At 53.0% G+C, this 23422-nt stretch overlaps 1 protein-coding gene across 1 annotated transcript; it reads right to left on the reverse strand.

Annotated features, from left to right (window-relative positions):
• Positions 1 to 6222: 6222 nt before the first annotated feature.
• LOC139389936 (RIO kinase 2 (yeast)) lies at positions 6223 to 22483 on the reverse strand. Its single transcript, XM_071136970.1, has 10 exons — positions 22310 to 22483; positions 21994 to 22132; positions 21724 to 21840; positions 19706 to 19881; positions 19474 to 19562; positions 19084 to 19275; positions 18891 to 18983; positions 9841 to 10263; positions 6685 to 6784; positions 6223 to 6588 (listed from the first exon to the last, which is right to left on the reverse strand). The coding sequence occupies exons 1-10, from the start codon at positions 22373 to 22375 to the stop codon at positions 6427 to 6429; spliced, it is 1557 nt and encodes a 518-aa protein (XP_070993071.1). The 5' UTR covers positions 22376 to 22483; the 3' UTR covers positions 6223 to 6426.
• Between the last annotated feature and the right edge of the window lie 939 nt (positions 22484 to 23422).

A 23422-nucleotide genomic window follows, 5' to 3' on the forward strand; every position in this document is an offset into this window, starting at 1 on the left:
GGCCTTTGGTAAATGCTCCCAAGGATGAACCAGACTTGTGGATATCTACCATTTTTTTGCTGATTTCTTTTGACTTTCTCATAATGTCATGCAAAGAGGCACTGAGTTTGAAGGTAGGTCTTGAAATACATCCACAAGTACACCTCCAATTGACTCAAATTATGTCAATTAGCCTATCAGAAGCTTGTAAAGCCATTATATCATTTTCTGGAATTTTCCAAGCTGTTTAAAGGCACAGTCAACTTAGTGTATGTAAACTTCTGACCCACTGGAATTGTGATACAGTGAAATAATCTGTCTGTTTACAATTGTTGGAAAAATTACTTCTGTCATGCACAAAGTAGATGTCCTAACCGACTTGCCAAAACTATAGTTTGTTAACAAGAAATTGTGGTTTGAAAAACAAATTTTAATGACTCCAACCTAACTGAATGTAAACTTCTGACTTCAACTGTATGAGTGTGTGTACATCTGAAATATGTGGGACTCTCCTGTCTCTCTCTCTCTCTGTGTTTACCTTGTGCTGCTGGTAAAGTAGTCTCTGTACACACTCCTCCTGGAGCTGTGTGAAGGCAGCATGGCCGAGCTGGTCCATTAGGAACAGAACGGTTCTGTCTCAGTACCACAGGTTCTACTGGGTTAGAACCCCCACCCAGAACTCTAGCACCGGGGAGGGAGAGAGTAAAACATGTTGAAGTTCAAACAGAGCAATGCCACAGGCCTCCAGTTTTGTGAGATTTTAGTTGGATTTTATAGTTTATGATAGGAAGGATTTAAAAAGGTGGTGAAAGTTAACTATAGAAGCTGAGAGGACATGAAGGAGGGAGGATGTTGTCAAGTAGATGGAGGAAAGAGTGTGCATAATATCTTACCGTGTGATCTTCAGCAGGTAGAAGCTGACAGGGTAGGTAGGAGGGAGGATGTTGTCCAGTTGATGGACAGCAGCTCTCAGATGACGAGACTGAATGAGACTCTTCAGCAGATCCACTCCCACCTTCAGACTGAGATGAGAGAGAGAGAGAGCGCGCACACACCACGCACCCACACCCCACACACGCATGCACGCATGCGCACACACACCAATAGTACAGAGTGAGACTTTATACACACAGGTGTGCGTGGTGATGTGTGTATGAATGGCCAAGTCTTCTGAGCAACAAAAAAAAGTATCTTCAAAAATGTTCATTGTTGGACATTAAAGACTGTAAAAGGACCAGTTATTTACCTTTTTACCTTTTGGAAATGTGTTCCTAAGTATTTCCATGCATAATAGAGAGACACGTGATTGTGTACAAATGATTTGAAATGATGTTCCGTCCCTCCGTCCAGCCGCTCAAGGAAAAGGAAACGGCCCACGGCTGAATCTAGTTGATGACCCCTGATGTCTGGGGTCTGGTGCGTGTGTGAGCAGATGGTCATACCTGTGACCTACAGTCGTCATGGCAATCGACAGGTAACAGCCAATGGGAATGCCCGCCTTCACAGCCCCGAGAACAGGTTGCATGTTGGGGGCGTGAGTGATCTCAACGGAGGGGTTAGGGGCGGATCCGGGGGTGGACCAGGCTGCTTGAGGGTACTGTGTGTTGCCATGGAGCTTCAGCCTTAGCAACAGTTGCCAGGCCCACTGGAGACAGACCCAGACGGGGGAACACTAGCCAGGTAGGACACCTGAGAGACAGAGGAAGATGTGAGTGTGTGTTACTCTGAGATGAGACTAGTGCAGTGGCATTCAAAACTTTTTCAGTGGGGACTGATTATCATCCACAATTTCTGGGGACCACATTTGTTTCACGAGATTTTCTCACGACCCCACCCCAAATCTAATAACAACCTTAAAATCATTACATTTGGATTTTTACATCAACAAATAAACTTCAATTCATTGCCTTTTCATCTATCAAAATTAAAATAAACCAATAAATACATTTACTAAATACAATTGCATTTTTCAAATGACCTTTCTCAAAAATGTTTGTATATTGTCCCATACAATAACCTGTACTCTTAATTTGTTGTTCCTAAAAAATATATTTTTTTGCATTGCATTTTTTGGCGACCCCACTGCAGTTCCCCCACGACCTCGACTTTGAATACCACCGGACTAGTGTGTGTGCTTTACCTGTTTGATTCCCTCTGAGATGAGTCCATTGTATGAGTCCATTGTATGGTTTGTCTGAGGTATTTCTGATAGGCTTCGGCCAAAAGCAGAGCAAATTCATTGTGGAGAGAGGAGGGCAGGGCCAGAGTCCCATCCTATAAGACACACACACTCAACATTACACACTGTATACAGTCAACACACTAAAATACACACTCAACACAGTCAAATTCAATGTAGGGTTAGGTGTGTGTGGTACCTGTGCATAGTCCCAGTCCCTCCAGTATAACACAGGCCAGGCGGATCTCCACAGCAGAGAGGTGTTGCTGCAGCCAGCTACCGATCACACATTTCTTCTGGTCTAGGATGCCAAAGGCACAGGGGCAGCTCCTTACAAAGGTCTCAGACCAGGTTAATCATCACGGAGGTTTACTCAACTGAACCATCTCTGTTACACTTGAAGTCTTCATCTGCCTACTTTCCACAGCATACGTGTTAGTACGTCATTAAGGCTCCTGTCCTGACACACTGTGTGAATGTGTGATATTGTGCTCTTATTCTCTGTTGTTGTTTTTTAACACATTGGGTGTGAGAAAAGTACTTCATGAATACAATCTATTCCTATCATTATTATACAGTGCATTTGGAAAATATTCAGATTCATTTACTTTTTCCACATTTTGTCCCGTTACAGCCTTATTCTAAAAGGTTGTAAATTACATTTTGTCCCGTTACAGCCTTATTCTAAAAGGTTGTAAATGACATTTTGTCCCGTTACAGCCTTATTCTAAAAGGTTGTAAATTACATTTTGTCACGTTACAGCCTTATTCTAAAAGGTTGTAAATGACATTTTGTCCCGTTACAGCCTTATTCTAAAAGGTTGTAAATTACATTTTGTCACGTTACAGCCTTATTCTAAAAGGTTGTAAATTACATTTTGTCACGTTACAGCCTTATTCTAAAAGGTTGTCCATTTCATTTTGTCACGTTACAGCCTTATTCTAAAAGGTTGTAAATGACATTTTGTCCTAATCAATCTACACACAATACCCCATAATGCCAAAGTGAAAACAGGTTTGTAGAAATGTTTGCTAATTTATTAAAAATAAAAACCAGAAATACATTCAGACCCTTTCCTCAAACTTGACCTCAGGTGCATCCTGTTTCCATTTTTTATTTCACCTTTATTTAACCAGGTAGGCCAGTTGAGAACAAGTTCTCATTTACAACTGCAACCTGGCCAAGATAAAACAAAACAGTGCGACAAAAACAGAGTTACACATAAACAAACATACAGTCAATAACACAATATAAAAAATCTATGTACAGTGGGTGAAAATGTAGAAGAGTAGGGAGATAGGCAATAAAAAGGCCATAGAGGCGAAATAATTACAATTTAGCATTAACACTGGAGTGATGTGCAGATGATGTGCAAGTAGAGATACTGGGGTGCAAAAAAGTAAGAGGGTAAGTAATAATATGGGGATGAGGTAGTTGGGTGTGCTATTTACAGATTGGCTGTGTACAGGTACAGTGATCGGTAAGCTACTCTGACGGCTGATGCTTAAAAGTTAGAGAGGGAGATAAGACTCCAGCTTCAGTGATTTTTGCAATTCGTTCGACTCCTACCCAAACCTCTACCACCCCCTGCCACCAACACCCCTCCTCACCCCAACCCTTCCCCCACCTCACCCCTTCCCCCAACAACCCTAGCTTTCCACCACAGTGGAACTAGATTATGTTAGATGAGTGGTAATGGTTGAGGTGGGTTAGGTAACTGTGATAATGATGGTTATTATGGCAGTTACCAAATAGTTTCCAAAGCAGCTTCCTCCAGGCAGAGTGACGTAGCAGATGTAAGAGGGTCCTGGGGAGGGGGCAGACTCATACAGCAACAAGCCCTCTGATTGGCTGACAGAGCCCTTCACCGAGTCCTTTCATTGGTTGTCGGACCCCTTCAGCTGTTTCTGCCCTCAGAAGTGTTGCAACATGGTCACAATTTTCCCTGAGAACACACACACAACTTTTTGGTGGCATTTGTGCTAATTTTGTATACACTTATGGGTAATGACCATTTAGAGCATGAGTAAATATGTGGAAATAATCAAAGTCCACATATACACCTGATGATTGTCACATCAAAATACATCTAAAAGATTGTTCCGGGCTTTAGAACAAGCCACCTGTCAGGATGACAGAGCGTTTCAGAGATGTCCTGTGGCTGTGGTAAAAACACAACGAGGTGTGAAGAGAGATAAGGAGTCAGTCTGGGGTTCAGGCAGTGGTGGAAAAAGTATGCAATTTGATACCTTAATAGAAAATGACTCAAGTAAAAGTGAAAGTCACCCAGTAAAATATTACTTGAGTAAAAGTCTAAAATATTTGGTTTTAAATATACTTAAGTATCAAAAGTAAATGTAATTGCAAAAATATACTGAAGTATCAAAAGTAAAAGTATAAATAATTTCAAAGTGCTTACAGTGTATTATGCAAACCAGACAGCACAATTTCTTCTTACGGATAGCTTGGGGCACACTACATCACGCAAAATCATTTAAAAATGAAGCATTTGTGTTTAATAAGTCCGCCAGATCAGAGGCAGTATGGATGCCCAGAGATGTTGTCAAAAATATAAATAGTAAAGTAAAGTACAGATACCCCAAAAACTACTTTAGTAAAAAATACTTAAAGTACTACCTAAGTACTTTACACAACTGGGTTCAGGTGATAAGAGGTCAGGGTGATTTAGAGTTTCAATAACGACAGAAATCGAGAGCCCAGAACAATACAATAGGAAGTCAGCTAGACTCAGCACCACAATGCTACTCTACAGAACCTCTATCTGACTTAATAAGGGTATGAAGTGGATACTGTTGGAATGGACTGTAGATCTATCTCTCTTAATCAATGCAGAGATGACCGTTCTGTCTGGGTTAACAAGCATCTATCTATCTACTCAATCAGCCTTTTCAACTATGCTTTCCCAAACTTACATTATTCCAGTGATAAAAAGCAATTCAATTGAGATTTCTCTGACCCTATGTCTGCTTGAGTGACTAAATGCAATGATTGCCTATATAAAATGTATATAAATTCCTGTATTAAACAGCCTTATGCAACACCGAAAGCATGGTCTGAGTGTGACCATCACACTGACTCAACTACAGGTGACATCAGTTACATGCTCAAGCCCAGACGTCTGAGAATGATGTGTGTCTCTGTGTGTATGAATAGTTACTCACAGTCCTTGAGGCTGGTACCGAAGTCCCTTGGGGACAGAAGGTGTGATCTCATGATATCTTATGGAGAATCCCAAACATAGCTCATCCTATTCAACCTCAGTCTTCCGGCTCACTCAGTCCAGTTCACACACAGGACTGACTCTCGCTCACACACACACACTTAGTCTGGCTAAAACACACACACACGCTAAAACTAGTTCAAACCACGCTCCATGGACAAAGCAGCAAGCAGTGGGAAACTCCTCGAGACAACTCCACTCAAAAATTTTGAAATTAAATAGGATTAAGAGTGCACTTCCCAAGAACAACGCTTTTCTCTCTCCTCCTCCCCTCTCTCCCTCTCATGTGAAGCCCTTCCCAGAGGTTCTCCTCTGAAGTGCTCCACCTTTGTCACGAGCCCTGCTAATTAGCTCCCCTCACACTGAGGCCTGATGTTGGTATGCAGCCCCCCTCCCCTCTCCTCGGCAGCTGCCTAATCCCAGTGGTCAGACAGAGAATATAGGGCTCTATAGGGAGTCACTGTAATGTGTGCCATTCAGAGGGTGAACATATGTAAGTGGCGTTGAATGGGGTATAGTAGTAGGTGCTGGGCGCATGGTTTGAGTGTGTCAAGAACTGCAACGCTGCTGGGTTTTCATGCTCAACAGTTTCCACTGTGTATCAAGAACGGTCCACCACCCAAAGGACATCCAGCCAACTTGACAACTGTGGGAAGCATTGGAGTCAACATGGGCCAGCATCAATATGGAACGCTTTCATGCCCCAACAAATTGAGGCTGTTCTGAGGGCAAAAAGGGGGGCAACTCATTATTAGTTAGGTGTTCCTAATGTTTTGTACACTGTGTATATTGTGAACACACCTGGACTCATTATCATATTAAAAAGTTATCTTTATTGAAAGTATTCACACTGCAGTAGATACAAAACATGACCCAACGCTGGGGGCTCGTCGCTGGGAGAGAGGCCTTCCAACAGGGCCCCTTTCCTCTCATCGCCAATGTGGTTCATGTTCTCATCATGTTCTGTTGTCCTTGTGACCAGGTACTCACACACACTTGACTCGCACTCCATTACGTACGTCCCTCTCAGCCCCAGAAGCCATCAGTCTCCAGACTAGATTTGATGTTACTCTGATTCTCTCTCCTCTCTGCAGTGACCAGGTTAGATTCTCCCTTTATCAGTCGTCTCCTCTGAGCTGCTTTCTGCTGCTTACTAAGCTGTCTCCGCACCTTTGCACGAACCACCTCCTACAACAACAATACATACATTAGTGGAAGGATTGCGTGTGAGTGACTGTGTCAGTGTATGCGTGTTTAACCATGTAAGAGAGTGTGTGTACTGACCGGTGGTATAGTAGAGCAGCTGCCTACACTGCCGGCGGTAGCCTCACTGTCCGTCCTCCTCCTGCTGTGCTCAACCACATGAAGCAGGCTGTCTGAGTCTCTGTGGAGAAGAGATCACTGGACATTAACATGATCACCAAGCAAAGGAAACAGATCGATATGTCAGATGTGGCTCAAGTGGTGGAGAATGACACACTGACATACAGTTGAAGTCGGAAGTTTACATACACCTTAGCCAAATACATTTAAACTCAGTTTCACAATTCCTGACATTTAATCCTAGTAAAAATGTCCTGTTTTAGGTCAGTTAGGATCACCACTTTATTTAAAGAATGTGAAATGTCAGAATAATGGAGAGAATGATTTATTTCAGCTTTTATTTATTTCATCACATTCCCAGTGGGTCAGAAGTTTACATGCACTCAATTAGTATTTGGTAGCATTGCCTTTAAATTGTTTTACTTGGGTCAAACGTTTTGGGTAGCCTTCCACAAGCTTCCCACAATAAGTTGGGTGAATTTTGGCCCATTCCTCCTGACAGAGCTGGTGTAACTGAGTCAGGTTTGTAGGCCTCCTTGCTCACACATGCTTTTTCAGTTCTGCCCACAAATTTTCTATTGGATTGAAGTCAGGGCTTTGTGATGGCCACTCCAATACCTTGCCACAACTTTGGAAGTATGCTTGGGGTCATTGTCCATTTGGAAGACCCATTTGCGACCAAGCTTTAACTTCCTGACTAATGTCTTGAGATGTTGCTTGAATATGCCCACATATTTTTTTTCCTCATGATGCCATCTATTTGGTGAAGTGCACCAGACCCACCTGCAGCAAAGAACCCCCACAACATGATACTGCCACCTCTGTGCTTCACGGTTGGGATGGTGGTGTTCTGCTTGCAAGCCTCACCCTTTTCCTTTAAACATAACGATGATCATTATGGCCAAACAGTTCTATTTTTGTTTCATGAGACCAGAGGAAAAGTCTTTACTGAAGACTCATCTCTTCAGTGGGTCATATGATTGAGTGTAGTCTGGCCCAGGAGTGTGAAGGTGAACAGAAAGGCTCTGGAGCAACGAACCGCCCTTGCTGTCTCTTCCTGGCCGGTTCCCCTCTTTAAACTGGGATTCTCTGCCGCTAACCCTATTACAGGGGCTGAGTCACTGGCTTACTGGAGCTCTTCCATGCCGTCCCTAGGAGGGGTGCGTCACTTGAGTGGGTTGAGTCACTGACGTGATCTTCCTGTCTGGGTTGGAGCCCCCCCTTGGATTGTGCCGTGGCGGAGACCTTAGTGGGCTATTCTCGGCCTTGTCTCCGGATGGTAAGTTGGTGGTTGAAGATATCCCTCTAGTGGTGTGGGGGTTGTGCTTTGGCAAAGTGGGTGGGGTTATATCCTGCCTGTTTGGCCCTGTCCGGGGGTATCATCGAATGGGGCCACAGTGTCTCCTGACCCCTCCTGTCTCAGCCTCCAGTATTTATGCTGCAGTAGTTCATGTGTCGGGGGGGCTAGGGTCAGTTTGTTATATCTGGAGTACTTCTTCTGTCTTATCTGGTGTCCTGTGTGAATTTAAGTATGCTCTCTCTAATTCTCTCTTTTGGAGGACCTGAGCCCTAGGACCATGCCTCAGGACTACCTGGCATGATGACTCCTTGCTGTTCCCAGTCCACCTGGCCGTGCTGCTGCTCCAGTTTCAACTGTTCTGCCTGCGGCTATGGAACCCTGACCTGTTCACCGGAAGTGCTACCTGTCCCAGACCTGCTGTTTTCAACTCTCTAGAGACAGCAGGAGCGGTAGAGATACTCTTAATGATCGGCTATGAAAAGCCAACTGACATTTACTCCCGAGGTGCTGACTTGCTGCACCCTCGACAACCACTGTGATTATTATTATTGGACTATGCTGGTCATTTATGAACATCTTAGCCATGTTCTGTTATAATCTCCACCCGGCACAGCCAGAAGAGGACTGGCCACCCATCATGGCCTGGTTCCTCTCTAGGTTTCTTCCTAGGTTTTGGCCTTTCTAGGTAGTTTTTCCCTAGCCATCGTGCTTCTACACTTGCATTTCTTGCTGTTTGGGGTTTTAGGCTGGGTTTGTGTACAGCACTTTGAGATATCAGCTGATGTAAGAAGGGCTATATAAAAACATTTGAATTGATTTGAAAAGTACAATCTTTGTCCCCATGTGCAGTTGCAAACCGCAGTCTGGCTTTTTTATGGCGGTTTTGGAGCAGTGGCTTCTTCCTCGCTGAGCGGCCTTTCAGGTTATGTCGATATAGGACTCGTTTTATTGTGGATATAGATACTTTTGTACCGGTTTCCTCCAGCATCTTCACAAGGTCCTTTGCTGCTCTTCTGGGATTGATTTGCACTTTTCGCACCAAAATACATTCATCTCTAGGAGACAGAACGCATCTCCTTCCTGAGCGGTATGATGGCTGGTGGTCCCATGGTGTTTATACTTGCATACTCTTGTTTGTACAGATGAACGTGGTACCTTCAGGTGTTTGGAAATTTCTCCCAGGGATGAACCAGACTTGTGGAGGTCTACAATTTTGTTCTGAGGTCTTGGCTGATTTATTTTGATTTCCCCATGATGTCAAGCAAAGAGGCACTGAGTTTGAAGGTAGACCTTGAAATACATCCACAGGTACACCTCCAACTGACTCAAATGATGTCAATTAGCCTATCAGAAGCTTCTAAAGCCATGACATAATTTTCTGGAATTTTCCAAGCTGTTTAAAAGGCACAGTCAACTTAGTGTATGTAAACTTCTGACCCACTGGAATTGAGATACAGACAGAGTATTTAACTTATAATTCACTGTAAACAATTGTTGGAAAAATGACTTGTGTCATGCACAAAGTAGATGTCCTAACCGACTTGCCAAAACTATAGTTTGTTAACAAGAAATTTGTGGAGTTGTTGAAAAACGAGTTTTAATGACTGCGTGTGTGAAGGCACACGGAGGTGCGTGTGTGAAGGCACACGGAGGTGCGTGTGTGAAGGCACACGGAGGTGCGTGTGTGAAGGCACACGGAGGTGCGTGTGTGAAGAGACACGGAGGTGCGTGTGTGAAGAGACACGGAGGTGCGTGTGTGAAGAGACACGGAGGTGCGTGTGTGAAGTGAAACACGGAGGTGCGTGTGTGATCTGTACCTGAAAGGTTTGAATTCTCTGTTGGAGGAGGAGAGGTCGACCAGCTCAGGACACACATCCTCTTCCTCCTTTTCCCTCTCTTCACCAAGACCACCCATCACAGCCTCTGGATCAGTCTCTCTCTGTTCTCCTCCCCCTCTCCCTGGGTCTCTCTCTCCATCCTTGTTTCCTGTCTCAGTGTGTATCTCTGTGTCACTGACTTTGAGCCCCTCCAGTTCCAATATAGCATGCCTATACTCCTCCATGTCCATTGTATTCTCCCTATCCTCCTCTTCCTCTCCTTCGTCCTCCTCTCCCTCGTCCTCCTCTCCCTCGTCCTCCTCCTCCTCATCTGGTCCTTTAGGATCAAGCAATGCTGCGTCTCTCTCAAAGTCTTTGGTGAAGCCGCTGGCTGAGATCTCAACGTCCAGAGAAACGGAACGTCTAGAGGACAAAGACAGGTTGAGTCACATTCACACACTACCTCCCTCCCTCCCCACCCACCACACTACCTCCCTACTCAACACACGACCTCCCTCCCTCCCTACTCAACACACGACCTCCCTCCCTCCCCACCCACCCATCACACTACCTCCCTCCCTCCCCACCCACCCACCACACTACCTCCCTCCCTCCCCACCCACCCACCACACTACCTCCCTCCCTACCCACCACACTACCTCCCTCCCTACCCACCACACTACCTCCCTACCACCACACTACCTCCCTCCCTCCCTCCCTACCACCACACTACCTCCCTCCCTCCCTACCCACCACACTACCTCCCTCCCTCCCTACCACCACACTACCTCCCTCCCTCCCTACCACCACACTACCTCCCTCCCTCCCTACCCACCACACTACCTCCCTCCCTCCCTACCCACCACACTACCTACCTCCCTCCCTACCCACCACACTACCTCCCTCCCACCCTACCTCCCTCACCACCCTACCTCCCTCACCACCCACCACCACACTACCTCCCTCCCCACCCACCACCACACTACCTCCCTCCCTCCCCACCCACCACCACACTACCTCCCTCCCTCCCCACCCACCCACCACACTACCTCCCTCCCCACCCACCCACCACACTACCTCCCTCCCTACCCACCACACTACCTCCCTCCCTTCCTACCCACCACCCTACCTACCCACCACCCTACCTCCCTCCCCACCCACCACCACACTACCTCCCTCCCCACCCACCACCACACTACCTCCCTCCCCACCCACCCACCACACTACCTCCCTCCCTTCCTACCCACCACACTACCTCCCTCCCTTCCTACCCACCACACTACCTCCCTCCCTTCCTACCCACCACACTACCTCCCTCCCTCCCCACCCACCACCCTACCTCCCTCCCCACCCACCACCACACTACCTCCCTCCCCACCCACCACCACACTACCTCCCTCCCCACCCACCCACCACACTACCTCCCTCCCCACCCACCCACCACACTACCTCCCTCCCTCCCCACCCACCACACTACCTCCCTCCCTTCCTACCCACCACACTACCTCCCTCCCTTCCTACCCACCACACTACCTCCCTCCCTCCCCACCCACCACCCTACCTCCCTCCCCACCCACCACCACACTACCTCCCTCCCCACCCACCACCACACTACCTCCCTCCCCACCCACCCACCACACTACCTCCCTCCCTTCCTACCCACCACACTACCTCCCTCCCTTCCTACCCACCACACTACCTCCCTCCCTTCCTACCCACCACACTACCTCCCTCCCTCCCCACCCACCACCCTACCTCCCTCCCCACCCACCACCACACTACCTCCCTCCCCCTACCCACCACCACCTCCCTCCCTCCCCACCCACCACCCTACCTCCCTCCCCACCCACCACCACACTACCTCCCTCCCCACCCACCCACCACACTACCTCCCTCCCCACCCACCCACCACACTACCTCCCTCCCCACCCACCCACCACACTACCTCCCTCCCCACCCACCCACCACACTACCTCCCTCCCCACCCACCCACCACACTACCTCCCTCCCCACCCACCCACCACCCTACCTCCCTCCCCACCCACCACCACACTACCTCCCTCCCCACCCACCACCACACTACCTCCCTCCCCACCCACCCACCACACTACCTCCCTCCCCACCCACCCACCACACTACCTCCCTCCCCACCCACCCACCACACTACCTCCCTCCCTCCCCACTCACCACACTACCTCCCTCCCCACCACCCTACCTCCCTCCCCACCCACCACCACCACCTCCCTCCCTCCCTACCACCTCCCCCTCCCTCCCTACCCACCACACTACCTCCCTACCCACCACACTACCTCCCTCCCTCCCTACCCACCACACTACCTCCCTCCCTCCCTACCCACCACACTACCTCCCTCCCTACCCACCACACTACCTCCCTCCCCACCCACCACACTACCTCCCTCCCTCCCCACCCACCCACCCACCCACCACACTACCTCCCTCCCTCCCTACCCACCACACTACCTCCCTCCCTCCCTACCCACCACACTACCTCCCTCCCTACCCACCACACTACCTCCCTCCCTCCCCACCCACCACACTACCTCCCTCCCTCCCCACCCACCACACTACCTCCCTCCCTCCCCACCCACCCACCCACCCACCACACTACCTCCCTCCCCACCCACCCACCACACTACCTCCCTCCCCACCCACCCACCACACTACCTCCCTCCCCACCCACCACACTACCTCCCTCCCCACCCACCACCACACTACCACACTACCTCCCTACCCACCACACTACCTCCCTCCCTCCCTACCCACCACACTACCTCCCTCCCTCCCTACCCACCACACTACCTCCCTCCCTACCCACCACACTACCTCCCTCCCCACCCACCACACTACCTCCCTCCCTCCCCACCCACCCACCCACCCACCACACTACCTCCCTCCCTCCCTACCCACCACACTACCTCCCTCCCTCCCTACCCACCACACTACCTCCCTCCCCACCCACCACACTACCTCCCTCCCCACCCACCACACTACCTCCCTCCCTCCCCACCCACCACACTACCTCCCTCCCTCCCCACCCACCACACTACCTCCCTCCCTCCCCACCCACCCACCACACTACCTCCCTCCCCACCCACCCACCACACTACCTCCCTCCCCACCCACCACACTACCTCCCTCCCCACCCACCACCACACTACCTCCCTCCCTCCCCACTCACCACACTACCTCCCTCCCCACCACCCTACCTCCCTCCCCACCCACCACCACACCACCTCCCTCCCTCCCTACCCACCACACTACCTCCCTCCCTCCCTACCCACCACACTACCTCCCTACCCACCACACTACCTCCCTCCCTCCCTACCCACCACACTACCTCCCTCCCTCCCTACCCACCACACTACCTCCCTCCCTACCCACCACACTACCTCCCTCCCCACCCACCACACTACCTCCCTCCCTCCCCACCCACCCACCCACCCACCACACTACCTCCCTCCCCACCCACCCACCACACTACCTCCCTCCCCACCCACCCACCACACTACCTCCCTCCCCACCCACCACACTACCTCCCTCCCCACCCACCACCACACTACCCACCACACTACCCTCCCTCCCCACCCACCACACTACCTCCCTCCCTCCCCACCCACCACACTACCTCCCTCCCTCCCCACTCACCACACTACCTCCCTCCCTCCCCACTCACCACACTACCTCCCTCCCCACCACCCTACCTCCCTCCAAACCCACCACCACACCACCTCCCTCCCTCCCCACCCACCACACTACCTCCCTCCCTCCCCACTCACCACACTACCTCCCTCCCCACCACCCTACCTCCCTCCCTCCCTCCCTACCCACCACACTACCTCCCTCCCTCCCTACCCACCACACTACCTCCCTCCCTCCCTACCCACCACACTACCTCCCTCCCTCCCTACCCACCACACTACCTCCCTCCCTACCCACCACACTACCTCCCTCCCCACCACACTACCTCCCTCCCTCCCCACCCACCCACCCACCCACCACACTACCCTCCCCACTCACCACACTACCTCCCCACCACCCTACCTCCCTCCCCACCCACCACCACACCACCTCCCTCCCTCCCCACCCACCACACTACCTCCCTCCCTCCCACCACACTACCTCCCTCCCTACCCACCACCACAACCTCCCTCCCTACCCACCACCACAACCTCCCTCCCCACCCACCACACTACCTCCCTCCCCACCCACCACACTACCTCCCTCCCTCCCCACCCACCACCTCCCTCCCTCCCCACCCACCACACTACCTCCCTCCCCACCCACCACACTAGCTCCCTCCCTCCCCACCACCACACTACCTCCCTCCCTCCCCACACTACCTCCCTCCCTCCCCACCCACCACACTAGCTCCCTCCCCACCCACCACACTAGCTCCCTCCCCACCCACCACACTAGCTCCCTCCCTCCCTCCCTACCACCACACTACCTCCCTCCCTACCCACCACCCTACCTACCACCCTACCTCCCTCCCCACCCACCACCCTACCTACCTCCCTCCCCACCCACCCACCCACCACACTACCTCCCTACCCACCACACTACCTCCCTCCCTTCCTACCCACCACACTACCTCCCTCCCCACCCACCACCACACCTCCCTCCCCACCCACCCACCACACTACCTCCCTACCCACCACACTACCTCCCTCCCTTCCTACCCACCACACTACCTCCCTCCCTTCCTACCCACCACACTACCTCCCTCCCCACCCACCACCACACTACCTCCCTCCCCACCCACCCCACTACCTCCCTCCCCACCCACCACCACACTACCTCCCTCCCCACCCACCCACCACACTACCTCCCTCCCCACCCACCCACCACACTACCTCCCTCCCCACCCACCCACCACACTACCTCCCTCCCCACCACCCTACCTCCCTCCCTCCCTCCCTCCCCACCACACTACCTCCCTCCCTCCCCACCACACCACCACACTACCTCCCTCCCTACCCACCACCCTACCCACCACCCTACCTCCCTCCCCACCCACCACCCTACCTCCCTCCCCACCCACCACCCTACCTCCCTCCCTACCCACCACACTACCTCCCTCCCTTCCTACCCACCACACTACCTCCCTCCCCACCCACCACCACACTACCTCCCCACCCCACTACCTCCCTCCCCACCCACCACCACACTACCTCCCTCCCCACCCACCCACCACACTACCTCCCTCCCCACCCACCCACCACACTACCTCCCTCCCCACCCACCCACCACACTACCTCCCTCCCCACCACCACACTACCTCCCTCCCTCCCCACCACACTACCTCCCTCCCTCCCCACCACACTACCTCCCTCCCTCCCCACCCACCACACTACCTCCCTCCCTCCCCCCCCACCCACCACACTACCTCCCTCCCTCCCCACCCACCACCACACTACCTCCCTCCCTCCCCACCCACCACCACACTACCTCCCTCCCCACCACACTACCTCCCTCCCTCCCCACCCACCACACTACCTCCCTCCCTACCCACCACACCACCTCCCTCCCCACCCACCACACCACACTACCTCCCTCCCCACCCACCACACTACCTCCCTCCCCACCCACCACCACACTACCTCCCCACCCACCACCACACTACCTCCCCACCCACCCACCACACTACCTCCCTCCCTCCCCACCCACCACACTACCTCCCTCCCCACCCACCACCACACTACCTCCCCACCCACCACCACACTACCTCCCCACCCACCCACCACACTACCTCCCCACCCACCCACCACACTACCTCCCTCCCTCCCCACCCACCACCACCACACTACCTCCCCACCCACCACCTACCTCCCTCCCCACCCACCACCACACTACCTCCCCACCCACCACCACACTACCTCCCCACCCACCCCACCACACCACACTAGCTCCCTCCCTCCCCACCCACCACACTACCTCCCTCCCCACCCACCACACTAGCTCCCTCCCTCCCCACCTACCTCCCTCGCTCCCCACCCACCACACTACCTCCCTCCCTCCCTCCCTACCCACCACCTCCCTCCCTACCCACCACCCTACCTCCCCACCCACCACCACACTACCTCCCCCTCCCCACCCACCACCCTACCTCCCCACCCACCACACTACCTCCCTCCCCACCACACTACCTCCCTCCCCACCACACTACCTCCCCACCCACCACCACACTACCTCCCTCCCCACCCACCACACTACCTCCCTCCCCACCCACCCACCACACTACCTCCCTCCCCACCCACCACCACACTACCTCCCCACCCACCACCACACTACCTCCCTCCCCACCCACCACCACACTACCTCCCTCCCCACCCACCACACTACCTCCCTCCCCACCCACCACACTACCTCCCTCCCCACCCACCACCACACTACCTCCCCACCCACCACCACACTACCTCCCTCCCCACCCACCCACCACACTACCTCCCTCCCTACCCACCCACCACACTACCTCCCTCCCTCCCCACCCACCACACTACCTCCCTCCCCACCACCCTACCTCCCTCCCCACCACCACACTACCTCCCTCCCCACCACCACACTACCTCCCTCCCTCCCCACCACACTACCTACCTCCCTCCCTCCCCACCCACCACACTACCTCCCTCCCTCCCTCCCCACCCACCACCACACTACCTCCCTCCCTCCCTACCACCACACTACCTCCCTCCCCACCACACTACCTCCCTCCCTACCCACCACACTACCTCCCTCCCTCCCTACCCACCACACTACCTCCCTACCCACCACACTACCTCCCTCCCTCCCTACCCACCACACTACCTCCCTCCCCACCCACCACACCACACTCCCTCCCTCCCTCCCTACCCACCACACTACCTCCCTCCCCACCCACCACACCACACTACCTCCCTCCCCACCCACCACACTACCTCCCTCCCCACCCACCACCACACTACCTCCCCACCCACCACCACACTACCTCCCCACCCACCCACCACACTACCTCCCTCCCTCCCCACCCACCACACTAGCTCCCTCCCTCCCCACCCACCACACTACCTCCCTCCCTCCCCACCCACCACACTACCTCCCTCCCCACCCACCACCACACTACCTCCCCACCCACCACCACACTACCTCCCCACCCACCCACCACACTACCTCCCTCCCCACCCACCACACTAGCTCCCTCCCTCCCCACCCACCACACTAGCTCCCTCCCTCCCCACACTACCTCCCTCGCTCCCCACCCACCACACTAGCTCCCTCCCTCCCTCCCTCCCTACCACCACACTACCTCCCTCCCTACCCACCACCCTACCTACCTCCCCACCCTACCTCCCTCCCCACCCACCACCCTACCTCCCCACCCACCACACTACCTCCCTCCCCACCACACTACCTCCCTCCCTTCCTCCCCACCACACTACCTCCCCACCCACCACCACACTACCTCCCTCCCCACCCACCACACTACCTCCCTCCCCACCCACCACACTACCTCCCTCCCCACCCACCACCACACTACCTCCCCACCCACCACCACACTACCTCCCTCCCCACCCACCCACCACACTACCTCCCTCCCTACCCACCCACCACACTACCTCCCTCCCTCCCCACCCACCACACTACCTCCCTCCCCACCACCCTACCTCCCTCCCCACCACCACACTACCTCCCTCCCCCCCACCACACTACCTACCTCCCTCCCTCCCCACCCACCACACTACCTCCCTCCCTCCCCACCCACCACCACACTACCTCCCTCCCCACCCACCACCACACTACCTCCCTCCCCACCACACTACCTCCCTCCCTACCCACCACACTACCTCCCTCCCTCCCTACCCACCACACTACCTCCCTACCCACCACACTACCTCCCTCCCTCCCTACCCACCACACTACCTCCCTCCCCACCCACCACACCACACTACCTCCCTCCCCACCCACCACACTACCTCCCTCCCCACCCACCACCACACTACCTCCCTCCCCACCCACCACCACACTACCTCCCTCCCCACCCACCACCACACTCCCCCTCCCCACCCACCACCACACTACCTCCCTCCCTCCCCACCACCTCCCTCCCCACCCACCACCACACTACCTCCCTCCCTCCCCACCACCTCCCTCCCCACCCACCACACTACCTCCCTCCCCACCCACCACCACACTACCTCCCTCCCCACCCACCACCACACTACCTCCCTCCCTCCCTACCCACCACCACCCTCCCTCCCTCCCTACCCACCACCACCACACTCCCTCCCTACCCACCACCACACTACCTCCCTCCCTCCCTACCCACCACACTACCTACCTCCCTACCCACCACACTACCTCCCTCCCTCCCTACCCACCCACCCACCACCTCCCTCCCACCACCTCCCTCCCTCCCTCCCACCACACTACCTCCCTCCCTCCCCACCACACTAGCTCCCTCCCTCCCTACCAACCACACTACCTCCCTCCCCACCCACCCACCACCACACTACCTCCCTACCCACCACCCTAGCCCCCCCCCCACCCACCCACCACCATACCACCTCCCTACCCACCACCCTAGCCCCCCCCACCCACCCACCACCATACCACCTCCCTACCCACCACCCTAGCCCCCCCACCCACCACCATACCACCTCCCTCCCTACCCACCACCTCCCTCCCTCCCCACCACCACCCTCCCTCCCCACCACCACACTACCTCCCTCCCCACCCACCACACTACTTCCCTCCCCACCACCTCCCTCCCTACCCACCACCCTCCCTACCCACCACCACCCTCCCTACCCACCACCTCCCACCCTCCCCACCACACTACCTCCCTCCCTACCCACCACACTACCTCCCTCCCTACCCACCACACTACCTCCCTCCCTACCCACCACATTACCTCCCTCCCTCCCCACCACACTTCCTCCCTCCCTCCCCACCACCCTTCCTCCCTCCCTCCCCACCACCACACTACCCCCCCCCCCCCCCCCCTCATGACAAATGCCCCACTGGTAGAGATAATAGGAAACATGCTGAATTACCTGATGTCTTTGAAGGTTGGGTACAGCTCACTCTCATAATTGTATCTTTTGGCAAAGAAATCTCGTATACATTTCACATCCCGGTCAAAATACCTGTAGACAAGACAGGAAAGTTTATCTAGCTATGTAACTTTTCTCCATGTGCAGTTCTCATCAGTGACAGGGTATGAGTGTGTGTGTGCGTGTGACTCACCACTCTGCATTGAAGTGTGTGGTAGACACCATTTGGGGGAAGTCGATCATGGTCACGTGATCGTGGTCGTCCAGCATCAGGTTAAACTCATTGAAGTCCCCGTGGATCAGGCCATGATTGGCCAGCTTCACTATCAGCTCCATGACATCATTGTACATGGAGGACGGGTCTTCCAGCTCACGCACCTGACAGCTGTCAATCAGTCAGACCACAAACAGATAAGCCAATCAGAGGGCTAGAATTGCACACGTGATATGAAAGCGAGACAGAAAGATCGAGAGAAAGACAAAGGTGTGTCAAAAGAAAAAGAGCGAAGCAGGTACGTAAAGAGAAACAGATGGGAGAGAAAGATGGGCAGAGAAACAGAAAGGGTGTGTGTATTTTACTAACAGTGGGTATCCATTGATGAGCTCCATAACCACAGCGTGTCTGTTATAGTCAATGGGCTTAGGGACAGGAAACCCTCGTTCGTACAGGGCCTGAGAGGAGAGACATAAAGCTGTCAGAGACACAATGTCACCAGCAGCTGAATAACTTATCTATGGTCACCAGGACTTCACCGTACACCCTTCACAGTAGGGCTGAGTCTTGTTTTCAGAAGAAGAAGGCCGGTGCCAAGTACCTTCATGTAAGCGTACTCCTTCATGGCCGAGAGGCGTGAGAGGTAAAGCCAGGACATGTTCTTCCTGTGTTTGTGGTAGTCTCTCTTGTTCTTCAGGTTTCTGAAGGAGGTCCTCCCCAGCCTGTGGAGCTTCAGCGCGTACTGCTCCCCCTCTGGACTGGCCACGATGTAGATATCTACAGGATGAACACCACACAATATACAAACCACTTACCTCTAGAACAGACACTCGATTCTACTCAGACTCAAATCCAACAACATTACCATTAAGCCCGAGTTGTTTCACTAAATTGGATCACTCCAATATATTGGTATCACTCAGTGGCGGAGGGATACATCCGAGGTGTAGATTTACAGATTTACTCCCATGTACACCCATGTCATGGCTGGGGTCCGCCCCTATATATAGACCCCATGGCCGCGACACACGTGCTCTCTCATTTTCTCGGCACGCGTCCGTATGGTTTGAGGTACAAACTTCCTGAAGTTCACTGGTAAGTGTAATATCTTGCGTGGAAGTATACTCACTGGCTGTTCGCAGCCTGGGGCAGCTGGCCACATGGCCAGTCCCAACTCTTGAGCGCTCCACTCGCTGCGAGCAGTTGATCTGGATCTTCCACGTGGAGGGTGTGTCGTACTTGTGTTTCGTTAGCGTCACACTACAACGCTGTGTCTGGGACACCTTGGCAACTGCCCGAGACCAGGGAACTCTGTGGCATTCGAGACCGCACCGCCTCAGTCTGTGGGCTTGGCCGCTGAACGGCACCAATGGTCCATGTTCGGACTGCAGGAGGGTGTAATGAACACCATGCAGAGCGCAAGGGCGCCGGCTACAAACGCAGCATAGTTGTTCTGCTCTTGGTGTACTGGTATTGAGGTTGTGCCCGAGCCATGCGGGGTACAGTATGTCCTCCAATACCTGCAGTCTCACTTGGATGAGGGCTTGGCAGCCTCTAGACTGAGTGGGTATTTGGCTGCTATATCTACCTGCTATGTGGACAGGCCAGTGGAGCGTCATTCCTTAGTCTCCAGGTTTATGAAGGGGGTTCGTCGCCTGCGTCCAGCTAGGACCCGCTCAATGACGAGCTGGGATCTGGATGTGGTCTTGGCAGCTTTGGCAAAGCCTCCGTAGGAACCGTTGGAGTCTGCCTCCCTGAAACATCTCTCTATGAAGGTGGCTTTCTTGGTAGCGATTACTTCCATGAAGAGGGTGGGTGAGTTTCATGCTCGTTCAGTAAGTTCTACCGGAGTGCTACCGGATGGACCCCGGGGGGAGGAGTATATATCTCCGTCCCAACTCTTCATTCCTCCCGGAGGTTCTGTCAGACAGGCATGTGAACATCCCTTCATCCTGTCTGCTTACAACCCCCCAGAGTGGGGGTCCCTCCAGCATGATGTGCCCTGTGCGGGAACTGGCTGCCTTTGTGGAGCGGACACAGTCAGTGAGAACAACAGACCAGCTCTTTGTCTGCTATGGTGAGAGTCCTGGGGGCTGGGTTATCAAAGCAGAGGCTCTCTCACTGGATCGTGGACACGATTACGACAGCATATTGCCTGGCTGGCAGGCCAGTGCTGGGATCTGTGGTGGCACATTCAACACAACGTGTGGCTGCGTCCTGGGCCCTACTGAGAGGAGTGCCCCTCGCTGATATCTGTGCTGCAGCCAGCTGGGCTTCCTCTTGCACCTTTGCTAGGTACTAATCGGGTAAATGTGGAACCTCCCTCTGCGGTGGGTTCAGCGGCCCTGGGCGTCGCCTCCCCTTCTGGGGACTGTGCTGGGACTTCACCTGGCCAGGTCCCTCTAGCATAACAATATTTTGTGAGTAATCCAATATAGTGAAACATAACGAAGGTTACGTATGTAACCACAGATCCATATAGCTCACATAACCGTGGTTACATATGTAACCTTCATTGTGTGTTTGTGTGTGAGGTATGTTACCTATGTGTGTGTTGGAGAGACAGGGTGGATGGTTAGTACTTACCTGAGTGTGTGTGTGTTTCTGGTCAGTTCTTACCTGACTCTTTCCCAACTCCCATCTGGTTCCCGACAGAAAGGAGTATTTCTCTAGAGCAGAACGTCTTCAAAGCCAGGTAGTCATAGCCCCCATAGTTCAGACGATAGCCATGTACCACTGGAAAAACACACACACAATTCATGTGGGGCCTGTAGATTCCTCCATAATGCATTTACTGTGGTGACAGACTCAGGTTTTGAGGAATGGAAATGTGTGGCAAACTGATTTCAGGGTGAACCTGTTTAAACGAAGCATTGTAAGTGTTCTTACTCTTAGTACGCTCGTAGGCCACTATTTTGTGCTTGACGAGCTCTCTGAGGATCTTGTTGCAGCCTCCGTGACGCAGGCTGGCGATGGAGGATATGAGACTGACTGGAACTACCTCATGGTTTTTCATCCCCATCTCAACCTGCATGGAGCAACAGTCACAGTTACAAACCAATACGACCAACAACACCTTAATAAGTAACGATTGATGGCCAGAGAACTGCTTGAGTGGGCACGATGTAGAGTACACACTATTACTGGCCACCACGGCCCGAGGGCGTTATTAAAATATAAAAACGCTAACAGGACATTTACTTACCGCTGTGAGGACACGGAAGTCATCTCTGGACAGATACCTCAAAACTACAACATTTAATTTGCCCATATTAGCACTGTAATTTGTTCTAACCCCTTGAATATTGTGTTAATTTGCTGAGATACTACGCATCCTGCTGTAAACGCATGTGCAACCCGGAAGTAAAGTATCTAAGCCGTTACCTTCGTCTAATACTACGTCACGTCCTGCTTGTGGTTAAAGTTTTTATTTTATATAGTGTACACAAACGACATAAAAACAAGGCGAACAGCTTTCAATATAATTTCATATTCATAGATTGCCATTCATGTTCGAATAAATGCAGTTACTCATCTGTAAATAAGTTGTGAGAATGTGTTGTAATTGTTTATTTTTCTCAGACAGGAAAATCTGTTGACGCTATAGACGTCACTGTCTTTTTGCCACAGCATTCGTTGCTATCTACCGCCATCTAGTGCTCAAAGTTAGTAAGTGTCGCTAATCATCACGGGCACAAATCAAGTCTGTCTGTGGCACAAAGCACCACTGTTGGCTTTTTCAGTCTCTGAATAAATATGCATAAATATCAATATATCATGGTCCTGGGAACCCAGGGTGTGCACTGCAGGCTTTGAATCTCACAGCAGTCTAGCTAGCATAGGCTATATCGATGAAGTTAGGGCAGTGGTGCTCAGTATACTTTTGATCGGCTCCAACTTCGGGCTTAAAAGTTCGTTTTTCTATTTATTATGATCTCTCCATGGTGAATACGTACAGTGAAACACTCAATATTGAATTCAGAACACTGGGCTGTGAAACAGTTTTCACTGGGCATTGACACACATTCCATTCTAAAATCACTTATTTGTGTGTGTGTGTGTGTGTGTGTGTGTGTGTGTGTGTGTGTGTGTGTGTGTGTGTGTGTGTGTGTGTGTGTGTGTGTGTGTGAGGGTGTTGAACAGAGATTTACAGGCGGGTGTTCTGTTACCATGGCCGTGGGATTCTGAGCATTCCATGGGCAGGTAGAATCTAAACAGAGGCAGTCATGTTTGTGTGTGTGTGTTTGTGAGTGAGTGTGTGTGTGTGAGAGAGAGAAAGAGAGAGAGAGAGAGAGAGAGAGAGAGAGAGAGAGAGAGA

The sequence above is a fragment of the Oncorhynchus clarkii genome, chromosome 30 (genome assembly GCF_045791955.1).
Source record: "Oncorhynchus clarkii lewisi isolate Uvic-CL-2024 chromosome 30, UVic_Ocla_1.0, whole genome shotgun sequence".
Lineage (NCBI taxonomy): Eukaryota > Metazoa > Chordata > Actinopteri > Salmoniformes > Salmonidae > Oncorhynchus > Oncorhynchus clarkii.

Coding starts and splice junctions, on each gene's coding strand:
- LOC139389936 (XM_071136970.1), bottom strand. CDS start 22,375: ATGGGCAAATTAAATGTTGTAGTTTTGAGGTATCTGTCCAGAGATGAC. Junction 22,133..22,309: donor ACTTCCGTGTCCTCACAGCG/GTAAGTAAATGT, acceptor TGCTCCATGCAG/GTTGAGATGGGGATGAAAAA. Junction 19,563..19,705: donor AGGAGTACGCTTACATGAAG/GTACTTGGCACC, acceptor CTCTCCTCTCAG/GCCCTGTACGAACGAGGGTT.